We start from the raw sequence: 12,297 nt of genomic DNA, 5'->3' as shown, positions 1-12,297 counted from the left end.
CATCCTGCTGCTTTATACCTAGGAACTGAATTTCCTGGGCAGGTCCTTTCACTTTGCTGTGCTTAATGGCACAACCAACTTACAGAAGAATTTGGATTATTTGCTCTGCTTTCATGAAAACAACTTCTGCAGCATTGCCCCACACAACAGTATCATCAGTGATATCTCCCTGGATGGGAGGTGGGACCAAAGGCAGAACAGCAGCAACAGTCTGAGGGGGAAAGTTAATTTTACTAAACATGATGTCAGAATGTAAGATAGCACAATATTGTACAATATAATTGACACTGAGGCTAATAAATAAAATGAGAGAGTGTCCAAAATCAAAGGCCTTACTTTGAAGTGAAGGTGCAATAACTGGGGAGCACAGCCTCACACTGCCAGGCAGCAAGACGGATCTGGAAGTCAGTCCACAGAACTGGAGCATTAACTCTTTATTTCCCTGTGCTTTACATGATGTTATGGTGTGAAATACTGATAACAAAAATCATAAAAACATGACACAGATGTGGAACAGCTCTTGCTGGGTCCTCCTCCCTGAGGTCACAACAACACAGAACCATAGACTGTCTTGGGGTGGAAGGGTCCTTAGAGCACACCCAGTCCCAAAGCCCCTGCCATATGCAGAGCTGCTCCCCACCAGCTCAGGCTGCCCAGTGCCCACCCAGCCTGGCCTTGAGTGGCTCCAGGGAAGGGCACCCACATCTCTGGGCATCTCTGCCAGGGCCTCACTGCTCTCTGGGTACAGCATTTCCCCCAACGTGTATTCTGAATGTCATTTAAAACAATTCCCCTTTGTCCTATCACTATTAGACCATGTAAAAAGTGCTTCTTAGGCTGTGCTTTATTTTAAAGGCAGCTGTACTTTTTTTTTTTTTTTTTTTAAGGATATGCCTATTTCCCTCAAACTCAGGCTGCAGAGTTCCTATCTCCTCTGCTGCAGTTGGACTGGGGGCTGCTTCAATCTCAGCTGCCTATTTCCTGTAACCTTCTTTCCCATCCTTTCACCCAGATGAGCATCCTTCCGAATCAACTCATCGTAAACCATATCTGATTAAAATTGCCATCTTTGGCCTCAGCTCTGCTTCTTTAAGCCAAGGGCTGCAGTATAGGAGCATCCCGATGTCCCCCCGTTTGTGTGAAGCAGTGCTCTGCCATATTCACAGGAGCCCCCCAGCACTGCGAATTACCTCCCTCCCTATACCTCCCCTTTTCTGTTTGTGCTTCCTGGTAACATCGAGTGAAAATATTTCGGTGTGATCTGTAGCTGTCAAAGCGCTCTGGGTTCTCAATGAGAACTCTGGGACTCAAAAAGTCGTTTATTGCAGCCGTGGCAAAACGGAGAACGCAGCAGTTTCAGTGGTGCTGGGAGCGGGCTGTGACACGAGTGTGTGTGCGGTACCACTGCGCGGTGTCCTCCGTCCTTACAGCGCTGCTCAGAGCGCCGACCGCGCTCCTCTCGCCCAGCACCCCGCGGCTCTCGGCCGCATCCCCCGGTCCCTTGGAAGCCGTGCGAAGGTGCGATGAGCGCGGCAGCCCGGCTCCTCCTCTGCAGTGTTGTGGCTTTTGTTTTGGAAACCGATCTCCTGCCGCCCCGCCCCCCCCCGCCTCCCTGCGCTCAAATACCGCCGGCGCAGCGCTGCCGCTCGGACACCGCGCGCGGCTCCCGGCGTGCAGCCCATGGTGGCAGAGTCAGGCGAGAGGAGCCGGCGGCGCCGGGTCACCCCGGAGCGGCCGGACAGCGGCCCCGGGCACCACCAGCTGCCCCCGAAGCGGCGGCGGCAGCGGCCTCGGCAGGAGAAGCCGGCGGCGGTGCTCAGCGAGAGCCTCCTGGAGCAGCAGAACTTCCGCGAGTACGGGGAGAGCTGGTACCGCTCTCACAAGCAGCTGGAGAGCCGCTTCCAGCCGCGGGAGCCGCTCTCCCGGCAGCCGCAGGTGAGCTCGTCGGGGAGCGCGGAGCCCGGCCCGGCCCGGCCCGCTTATCCCGCTTATCCCGCTAATCCCGCTAATCCCGCTAACCCCGCTTCTCTCCCGGCGCAGGTGACGGCTCAGTCTCGCTGCGAGCTGATCAGCTGGCTCATCCCCGTGTACCGCGACCTCGGGTACTCCTTCGAGGCGTTCTGCCTGACCGTCAACATCCTCGACCGCTTCCTCAGCACCACCCCGATAGCCGCCGACTGCTTCCAGCTGGTCGGGGTGACATCGCTGCTCCTCGCCTGCAAGCAGGTACGGCCGAGCGGGTGAGAGCCGGCCTCTCTCACTCCCCGGCAGCCCCTCTCCTTATTCCGTCCTTCCTCCCGCAGGTGGAGGTGCACCCCCCCAGCATCAAGCAGCTCCTCGCCCTCTGCTGCAACACCTTCAGTGGGCAGCAGCTCTGCAACCTGGAGTGCATCATCCTGAACAGGCTGGGCTTCAGCATCACTGCGCCCACCGTCTGCTACTTCCTGGAGCACTTCACCCGGCTGCGGCTGGAGGCGCCGGGCGTTCACCCCGAACAAGTGACGGATGCGTGGAACCTGGCTCAGGGCGTAGCAGAGATCAGCATGGCCGACTACACCTTCACCAAGTATCCGCCGTCGCTGCTGGCCGCGGCCTGCCTGGGGCTGGCGGACCGGCTGCTGCTGCAGCCCTGCACGCTGGACCTGGGAATGATCGGCTACAGCGCGCGGTGGCTGCAGGACTGTATGGCCGACCTGCGGCTTCTCGTGTCCATCAACCTGGAGTCGCTGCCTGCCGTGCTGCCCACGAAGGTGGCGCAGAAGTGCTCGTGGCTGTGGGACAACGTTTGACGGCGGAGCTGCGGGAGCCCGGCGCTGTGCGTGTCCGCGGGTCGGGAAGTGACCCCGTGTGGTGCCGTGAGGGATATGCGCTGTACCATGGCTGTTCTGTTTTGTTTCTGCATCCAGCACGCAAATAGCACACACAACCTCGGGTGCTGTGTTATTTATGCGGAGAGCGATCCGTAGAGTAACGGCACGCGAGCTAAATAAACACTATTCTGGTACGCCTTCTGCGCGTGTTCATTGCCTGGCGTGGGCGGGGGGTGGAGGGAGGTGTACGGGCGCAGCGGGGATCCCATCGGGGCTCAGAGGTCCCAGCAGTTAATTAACAATTAACCCGTCGGCGTAATCGCCCATTTCACACCGTGCGCTGGCTCGGTGATGCTCGTGAAAAGGAAGAGCAACACATAAGCTCGATAAAATCTAAAAGAACAGAACGGTACGTAACAGCACGGGGTTGTTACCCTTCCCGGCCGGTCTGTGAGCCTGGAAGCGCTCGCAGCCAAGTGTCTGCGTGGTCCCGGGAAGAAGTAAGGTAAAGAAATAAGTTTAAAACATCAATGGGAGAGACGCATTACACAACAACACAGTAGCGTCCTGTCTTTATTTCGTTTCCCGTACGCGCACAGAGCTCCGTACCGGAGGGCCGCCCCCACTCCGCGCACGGTGCCGCCGGACGGGTGGTGTGTCCCGCCGGACGCCGAACGCCCCGACACGACGCGGAGCCTCAGCGGTTCGGGGCGGGGTCTGTACGCTGCGGTTCCGCCCCGACAGCCCCGTGTCAGCGGCACCGCGGGCGCGGGATCCTCGGAAGCGGGCGCGGGGTTGGCGGGACGGTCCCGCGCCCCGGTGGAGGGAAGCGGGCGGGCGGGCATCCCGCGGGCTGGCTCTGGCTCCGGCTCCGCGCAGCCCCGCGGGACGGCACCGAGCGGGGAGCGGAGCGGAGGCGCCGTCCGGGCCGGGGCTGACGCGGCGGCATGGAGCAGTGCGGCCGCCGGGCTTTCGGCAGCATCTGCCCCAACCGGGCGGCGGGCCCGCCCGCACGCGGAGCCAAGAAGCCGGCGCGGACCGGCGGGGCGGCTGCGGGGACAACTCAAGAGGGGCTGAGCCCCCGCGGCCCCGCCGGCCCCGGCCCGACCCTCTCCCACCGCCGTCTCTCGCCGCCTCGGGCTCACGCCGCCCGCGACTGGCAGGAGCTGGCAGCCCGCGGCCCCGTCCTCTCCGCCGCCCCGGTCGGCCCCGCCGCCCCGTCGCAGGTAACCCGCGGCCCTGCGCGGCTACGGTGGTGAGAGAGCTTTGTGCTGTCGGGGCCAACCCCGCCTCTTCACCGGGTTTCATTCGAACCCAGGGCCAGTGCCTGCAGGATGAACCGGAGTTCGATTTCCAGGATCTCAGAGATACCGTCGATGATTTTATATCTGGCAAGTAGATGTGTGTCCTCGCCTGGCCAGATGTAGAGCAACGCGGTGTCTGGGTGCTGCGTTCGGTCTCCCTCTGTTTTTACTTTCTCGGGTGTTTGGACGTGACCGTCTCATGACGGTCGACACTGCAGTGCATCCCCTTGGGGGTAGAACTGAAACCCAGGTGGGGCCAGGGTACGCAGCAGAGACACAGCCCAAGGGGGGTGCTCAGAATGGGGACGGTGAGTCAGGGTCTGTACCCCCAGCCCTGTGCCATCACCCTCGGGGTTTTCTGTCCAGATGCCTCCACCTGGGTGCCCCCGCTGCCGGACTGCGCTGACTTCGACTTCTCCCTCGTCGAGGACGTGGCCTTTGACACCCCTGCGGTGTGCCCGCAGCCCCTGGGGACCCTGCAGACGTGCTGGCGGGACGCGGCCGAGCGTCACCGGCAGGCACTTGGGGATGCTCTGGAGGAAAACAGCCAGGTAGGGCCCGGGGCTGGCTGTCATCCCGCTGGGGACGCTGGCACGTCCCTGTGTTCCTCGGGTGCCGGAGAGGTCCCGAGCGCCCCGTGCCCGCTCGTGCCCGCAGCTGCAAGAGGCTCTGGCGCAGAAGCAGGAGGAGCTGGCAACGCAACGAGAGAGCAACGTGCAGCTGAAGGAGCTGGCGAGCCAGGCCCGGCAGCTGGCCGCAGTGCTCGACGTGAGTGCTGCCGCCCGACAATGCGGGGCGCGGGCCGGCCGGGCCGCACGGAGGGTGCCGGGGTAGGGCGGTGCGGGGCTACGGGACGGGGCGCTAAAACCTCTCTCCCCCCTCCTGCAGAAGCTGATGGTCCCGCAGCGCCCCGACGGCGACGCTCTTCCTCCTCCCGCTCCTCCTCCTCCTCCCGCCGAGAGCTGCGGGAGCGCGGAGGCGGCGGGCGTGGGGGGCATGCTGCGCGCTGTGTCGGCTCAGTGCCGCGCTGCTCTGCGCAGCCTGGCGGGCAGCCCCGCCGCCAAGAGACCGCGCCTGCACGGCGCCTTCCGCGGGCTGCGCACACAGCGCGATGCCGTCCCGCGGAGCCCCGGCGGCGCGGAGCTGGAAGGCGGCGGCAGCCTGCGGGCGGCATTCGGAGAGCAGGGCGGCATCCGCACGTTGGCCTTCCAGCAGGGCAACGCCTACACCCTGCGAACCGCCCGCGGCGGGTACCGCTTCCGATGGGTGCCGCGCTGAGAGCGGGGCGGCAGAGCGGAGCGCTGTGCGCGCTCGTGGCCGAGCAGCGGGTCGAACGAAGGTGCTTTGGCGCCGGGATTTGGGGAGGGCTGCGTCGGCACGGCTCGTAACTCGCCGTCAGTAAGCGGCATAATGGGTGCGCTGCCGCTGTATGGCGAAAATCTGCCCTGCTCGTGCCGTGGGACGCAGAAACAACTCTGGAAAACGGCAGCTGAAAACTACAGCTGTGACGGGAGCGGCGGCTGCAGACGGCCCGTGCCACGACGAGCGTGTCCTCTGGTGTGTTTGGATCTGCCTGCCCGCCGCATCTTTAAATACACTGTGTTTACAAACTGCAGTTTCTCATTCATGTCTGCAGCTGTCCATGTGTGTTTGCACTCCGTGTGTGACTATTAAACAGTGCCTAAAATTGCCGTTGGTTTGTACTGATATAACATTGCAGTTTTGCATTGCACGTGCATGTTTGCTTTCATCACAGAAAATCCAGCGGCAAGCTGTGCTTCCCCGTGGAGCTCCTTTGCTCCCTGTGCCCAAGCAGAAAACTTCAGGGTGGAACACACTGCTGTTATTGCTCAGCACTCTTGCCTGAAGCAAGGAGAGGTGCCGCTGACACTCAGTCTCCTGAGTGGATGTGTGTCATTTGCCCCCATGGTTGGAGAGCTGTAACACCCAACACCGTGCACAAAATGACCCCCCACTCCTTTCCCGTGGCATATGAACAGTGAAGGCACCATGCTCCAGCCAGGATGGAGATTTGATACTTGTGTAATGACCAGTTTTTCCACTTCTCAACACTCGAATGTCCCAGTGTGCCATGCAGGCTAGCAGCAAACCAGCAGCACTGTGCTGTACCACTCTGGTGCCAGCAGTGTCCTGTGACCACAACTCTGCCCTTGGTGCTGTGAGTGTGACTCCTGGGTCTGAGGCCCCTCAGTGTCTGTGGTCCTCTGGTGCCTATGCTCCTCCAGCATCTGTGTTCCCCAGTACTGCAGTCCTTTAGCAGCTGTGGCCCTGCTCTCTGGCAGTGCCATCCCAGCACTGTTTGGGATGCTGAGGGCTTGTTCCTGGGACGTGCACAGACATTCAGTTCTTAGGGAAAGACCTTTATTACTGCAGCAGAAATGCTGTGTGAGAGCAGTGGGCAGGGGAGGCAAAACCTGGGCTGAGCTGCACTCAGGGAGTAAATTGCTTTCCTCAGCTCTGCTGTGGAAGGACTGCTGTGCTCTTCATCTTTCCAGCAGGCAGCAGTGCGTGGGATAAAGGGGGATGAAGCTCAGACCTTCTGCACACTCCCACCATGCAGCCATTCCAGCAGGCCCTGAGAAAGGTGTGTCTCCACTACCACCAGCATAGCTTCACACATGCCCAGAAACCCCACATCCCAGCAGATCTGCCTCCTATGCCCTGTGTGGGGCAGGGCATGCACCCCAAAGCACTGGTCAAAGCTATTTAAGGGCCTTTTGTTGGATGTAAGACCTGAATTCCACATAAGCCTTGTGCTGTGCAGCTGGGTTTTTCATTGGATAAATCTTTAGGTGTGCATTAAAAAAATAAGAGTGGAACTTGGATACAGCTTGATTGAAAAGAAATAACAGAGAGGGAAACTTCACTTTAGTAAGCAGATGCATAATAAGTCAGAAATCTTTGGTGTCTTTAGGACAGCAAAGGAAAAAATGGCCTTCAAGCATAATCTTTACTTGTGAAAGCTCTTTTTATTGGCAGTATTACCTATTTCCTGGTCTAGAGGTGATACCGAAGGCTGGGTTTCATCACGGCATTTTCCTTGGGGTTGCTAAGGCTGTTCAGTGTATCATAAAGGAGGATCACTGCCTGTCCGTGAAGCTTAGCTACTCTCCACAGGGATAAAAATGTGCTTCCTTTGGTGTGAACTCATCCATAAGCACAGGCTTGTGGCTGGGAAGGAATCCTTTACTCGAAGGATGGTGAGGCTGCCCAGAGAAGCTGTGGGTGCCCCAACCCTGGAGGTGTTCAAGCCTAGGTTGGATGAGGCCCTGACCAGGTGGGTGGTAACTCTGCCATCACACTTGGTCTTCAAGGTTTGTTCCAACCCAAACCACATGGTGATTTGTTTGACCTGACTGGCTGCCACTGTTGAGGCACAGAGGTTCCTACAGCTGCCACTCACATGGAGATAACTCCCGGAAATTCAGAATCTCAGTTCAGGTATTTAAATGTAGCTGAGTGACAGTGAGAAGCTGCAGCATAGAGATGTAGTGTGATTTGGAACTGGTCACTGCACCCACATGAGGCTAGGTAAGTGACACCATCCCAACATCCTTGCTCAAAACATGGGAAGTTGATCAGAATCTGCATGCTAAAAGGTTTTTTAAATCACTGAATTCTCCCAGAGAAAGACATTTGTGTTCATGGGTACGTTCACATATCTCACTAAAAATAAAGGCATTTCTAAAAAGTATCTTACGATTTCATAGTTTTATATTCTAATATTATGGTTTTGGGGGTCACAGCACTTTCAACCTGTGGAAGAATGGCAAAGCTGATTGAAAAGCTGTTATCACATCTTTTGGACTATACCATGAGTTGTCCCAGAGCATATGTGTGCAGGTAGGAGGAAATGTCATGGGAGGTGGGATGAAGGCCAAACCCCAAAAGCAACAAGTTAATGCACCCAATCATTTCTGAATTATAGGGCTTTGAGGATGAATGTGCTGATTCAGACCATGGCCTTGCACTATCCCACTCTGCTCTCATCAGGGGTTGTTGAGGTCATATGCCCACCTTCCATCCCAGTGTACACTGCCATCATAAACCAAGCCCAAACACATTTTCAAACATGGGCCTCACTGTCAATCCTCACATAAACTGGCATTTTTACTTCTCACTGCTCTATCAGATATCCTTGTAGTGAAAATGTGGGGACTGTGGAGTGGATTAGCCACAGTCAGAGCAGAAAACATTGAAACTGGGGTGGGAATACACTTGCACTGAGCTGGGGAACAGACATGGCTAATACAGGAGTGGAGGGCTCCACCAAAGACTGACAGGTCTGGGAAGGCTGTGACAGAATGAAGGATACCAGGCAAATAATATGGTCTAATAGTGACAGGACAAGCTGGAGCTCAATGGGCTTGAAGGCCCGTTCCATCCTAGGCCATTCAGTGATTCTATGATTTTCTCTTTATTCCTAGGCTGTTTGTCCCATAGAGCTAACAGTTGGTCTCAGACTGTGGGAGATGGAGAGGTCAGCTCAGCCTTGTGGTATGTCAACTCTGATAATGAGGCTCTGAAAAGGAGACAAAACAAGAGTGTTTTGCACCTAGGCATAAGATAAGCTCACTGCTTGTTATGGAACTTACTTGCTTTATAGCCAACGGATTGTTAGTGGAAATGTACTGAATATGAAAGGCTTGCTTAGAAGAGTAAGCATGGAATACACAAGATGATGCACAGCATTTGATCATGATCATCACAGCAATAAAGAAATCTTTAATAAGATAAGATAAAAAGAAATGACATGAGAACCCTGTGCTGTGATGCTAATTCACAACACAGACAGCTCTGCCTTTCTGGCCATATCAACTCGTGGCATTCTTCCGGGGTACAGTAAAAGCTGTGTCAGCATCGTAACCCTGTGCTCATCACCTGCCTTTCCGACCACATCCTGCAGCCCTGGTGTGATGGTGGGGTCAGCTGCTGGGGGTGATGAAGTGAAAGAGGGGAAAAAACATGGGTACCATAGCTGCAAACTGTAAAGCTTTTTGGCATTTTCAAGGTGCAGGTCACTAAAACAGGGGCAGTGGACAATTATAATGTGTATTTTAGCCCCTAAACTGTAGTGCTACTTGTTGTAAAGATGAAATAGAACAATACGCCCATTTCTTCACATCACAGAAAAATTCTTTTTAAATTTGAAGAACTCTCGGAGCAGACAGAGTCAAGATCTGTTGTTATGTGTTTGCATACATTATTTATAAGTAGAGTTCCTTGCCAGCCATGGACTCAACATCTTCAGAATTATTATTTTTTTTTTTGTCTCGTTTTGGGATTTGGGGTTAATGCCAGAATCCACACTTCCCAGAGAAGCTATGAGCCTTCAGAAAGCACTTATAGTCTGTGTCCTGTTACTTTTGTGTGAACTCTTACACACGCTTGACTCAGAAAAAAGGTTGAGCTCATGACAATGTCATCAGGAAAATGCCAGCCTAAATTGTTTATCTTTCTAAGTGCCTAGAAGGAGAAGGGTTATTACACTTATGTGTAGCAGGTGCCATGAAATGATTCACCTTCTCTTAGCTGAAGTGGATTGGACACAAGGAACTTCAGTTTCCACTACTGACAGTGTTACTTGAAGATAAATCGGTATTTGTAAATAGGGAAGGTGGGTTTTATTTTATTTTATTTTACTTCTTACTGTAAGAATAGCCATTTAGCATAACAAAAATAAGCCTCAGCACAAAAGCATTGACTACAATGTACTGAACAGTTTAGCTGTTTAAATAAATAAATGTAATACATATATATTACAGCCCTAACCTCTTTCCATGTAAGTGAAATATTTAGCCAGATTAATTTGTTTATTGTACAGAAGCACACCTCGGAATACTGTCACAATTTTTCCAGTCAGCAGTTACAACACAGATTCTGGGATCCTATGAAAGCATTTGAATAATATCCAACAAATTTTGGGCGCTCAATCAAAGTTACAGAGTTTGAATTTCAGCTTCTGGCATGTGTGGAGTTTCCAGATAAGAGAAGTTCATCTCAGCAGTATCTGCTTTTATTCCTGTATGAAATTTAAGCACCTTGAAAGTGAGAGGAAAGAAAGGAGTGTGGAAATGCTCTAGAAATTTTGATCTGTAACATCAAAACTTCTGCAAAATTAAAAACATGAAAACTGCTGAAGTGTGAATTTGGACAAAGGGTAAAAATGTCAGAAAGAGAGGTGAATCCATATATAAAGTATATATAAAATGTCTTTATTTATTTATTTTTTTTTCCCCAGATTGAATTCTTTATTCTTAAAATCTTTTTTCTTTCTAGAACTTCAACACAGAGCATAGAACATAGAACACAGAGCATAGAACATAGAACACAGAGCATAGAACATGGCAAAGCCACCAGCGCAAGGAGCACTGACCCTGACCTTCTCACAGAAGAGGAATTAGTGACATGGATATTTAGAAAAGCTTTTCCTGATTTCTGAGAAAGCAGATGAGCAAGTTGTAATTTCTTACACAGTTCTGTAACTTACTTTATCACATGTCCAGCATCCTATGTTAAGTATGAATATTTTGAATAAATGAGTGTCTCTGTGGTTTGTGTCTTTATTAGGTACTAAGATATCAACTTGGAAACTCCCATGTTCCTATTCAATCTCTTTGAAAGTTCTGTACTACTCTTCCTGGGCTGTTCATTTATCTCCCACAGCCCCTTCAAAGAAATAAATGAGATTGATGGCCTGCTCTGTGGTCTTTGAGTCAGGCTTATTCAGGATAGGAAGACATGAACTTCACAGATACATCTTCAGTTTTGCTGAAGAAACAACTTCCTTTGAGCTGGAAGCAACCATAGCTGGCTTTTTTTCACTCATCATTTTGCATACATTCACACACTGCTAGTGCAGAAGCAGAGCTTTGGCTGTAAAAATGAGAAACTCTGTTGGTGCCTGTGGAATTGTGTTCACCTAGATCACTAGACAAAAATCAGTCTCAAGTAAGAAGGCAACAAGAACATAATAAAATATTGTATATTCATTATTATAAATGGAGGTAGCAACTGCATTTTCTGTTTTAGAAGACTACTACATACCAGATACTCTTAAAGGAACTGCTAAGACCTTGTAATTAGACTTGATAATCTCTGTTCATCAGAGGTAGACAATACACAATCTAAGAGCTGCATTTCAAAGCTACGTTTGTTTTCTTAACCAGAAGGCCTCATTCAAGATAACCATAAGACATCACGGATTCACGTGCCATTGCTGCAGAAAGCAAAGTTTGCAGGTGTAAGTAGATATTGTTTCAATTCACAACAAATATTGTGATTATGCTGGCATATTGCAAATAGCCAGTCTATACTGCATTCACCAAATAGTCTTAAACAACTGAACTTCCATTTTGCGTACTGGACTGTGTAATTTCACTTGTGTGAATTTAGAGGTGGCTGTTATAGGGCTGCAGACAGGTGCTCTGGTGCAGGGGTAACCCCTCAGTGCCTAACACTTCCTTCAGGCAGCTCAGAATGGAGGTTTCCTTGTTTTGTGTCTGCACCCCACCTCCCCTGGCTCTGTGTAGGGGTCCAAATGTTTAGCATTCTAACCTTAAATGAATCCAAAGAAGAGCTCATAGAACTATTTAGAAGTAAAGAGCGATGCTAAATGCCTGGAAACATTACTTGACATTTGAAGCAGGTCTGTATTATTGCACTGTAAAGGGACAACATAGCCTTCACTGTACCACAACAAAAAAAGATGTTTTTATTATTCTCTAACTCATATCTCAGTTGGAAATAAACAGATGAAGAAGGTTTCCTAACACATTTCAGTTTCAAACGCGTCCTTGGGCATTTTGCACTCTTTTAAAATCGATCGAGTTCTCATAGTGGGTGAATGAAGGCTGCTAGTGATTCAATTACAGATATATTTACTGATTCATGTTTTCTATCATTTTATTTTTGTTTTGTCTGACAGCCCCCAACTCAGCTCAGTTCATATGTACACTAGTATTGTGCTCTTCTCTTTTCTTATGTTATGCAGTTTATTTCTCCTGGTGAAATTCACACAGCAATTTCTTTACCACAGTGGGTCTCTGAATGGACTCAGGAACACAGCGTTACAGAACTGAAGAAAAACCATTCCTCTGAGATGACATGGAATGGAATGCAGTGGGGGGAGAGCATTTCAGACATTGAGGGTGGACAGAGGT

At 52.0% G+C, this 12,297-nt stretch overlaps 2 protein-coding genes across 2 annotated transcripts; both read left to right on the top strand.

Moving 5' to 3' along the window:
* The first annotated feature begins 1,635 nt into the window (after positions 1-1,635).
* Positions 1,636-3,008, top strand: CCNO (cyclin O). Its single transcript, XM_015848707.2, has 3 exons — positions 1,636-1,935; positions 2,041-2,226; positions 2,304-3,008. The coding sequence occupies exons 1-3, from the start codon at positions 1,681-1,683 to the stop codon at positions 2,787-2,789; spliced, it is 927 nt and encodes a 308-aa protein (XP_015704193.1). The 5' UTR covers positions 1,636-1,680; the 3' UTR covers positions 2,790-3,008.
* Positions 3,009-3,464: 456 nt separating this feature from the next.
* On the top strand, positions 3,465-5,924 carry MCIDAS (multiciliate differentiation and DNA synthesis associated cell cycle protein). The gene is made up of 5 exons (XM_015848708.2): positions 3,465-4,036; positions 4,129-4,201; positions 4,481-4,665; positions 4,772-4,882; positions 5,003-5,924. The coding sequence occupies exons 1-5, from the start codon at positions 3,758-3,760 to the stop codon at positions 5,390-5,392; spliced, it is 1,038 nt and encodes a 345-aa protein (XP_015704194.1). The 5' UTR covers positions 3,465-3,757; the 3' UTR covers positions 5,393-5,924.
* The last annotated feature ends 6,373 nt before the right edge of the window (positions 5,925-12,297 follow it).

Source organism: Coturnix japonica, chromosome Z, assembly GCF_001577835.2.
Source record: "Coturnix japonica isolate 7356 chromosome Z, Coturnix japonica 2.1, whole genome shotgun sequence".
Taxonomy (NCBI): domain Eukaryota; kingdom Metazoa; phylum Chordata; class Aves; order Galliformes; family Phasianidae; genus Coturnix; species Coturnix japonica.
Note: the sequence above shows the minus strand (reverse complement) of the source record. Positions and strands in the feature narration are given on the sequence as shown.

Coding starts and splice junctions, on each gene's coding strand:
- CCNO (XM_015848707.2), top strand. CDS start 1,681: ATGGTGGCAGAGTCAGGCGAGAGGAGCCGGCGGCGCCGGGTCACCCCG. Junction 1,936..2,040: donor CGCTCTCCCGGCAGCCGCAG/GTGAGCTCGTCG, acceptor CTCCCGGCGCAG/GTGACGGCTCAGTCTCGCTG. Junction 2,227..2,303: donor TGCTCCTCGCCTGCAAGCAG/GTACGGCCGAGC, acceptor TTCCTCCCGCAG/GTGGAGGTGCACCCCCCCAG.
- MCIDAS (XM_015848708.2), top strand. CDS start 3,758: ATGGAGCAGTGCGGCCGCCGGGCTTTCGGCAGCATCTGCCCCAACCGG. Junction 4,037..4,128: donor GCCCCGCCGCCCCGTCGCAG/GTAACCCGCGGC, acceptor ATTCGAACCCAG/GGCCAGTGCCTGCAGGATGA. Junction 4,666..4,771: donor CTCTGGAGGAAAACAGCCAG/GTAGGGCCCGGG, acceptor TCGTGCCCGCAG/CTGCAAGAGGCTCTGGCGCA.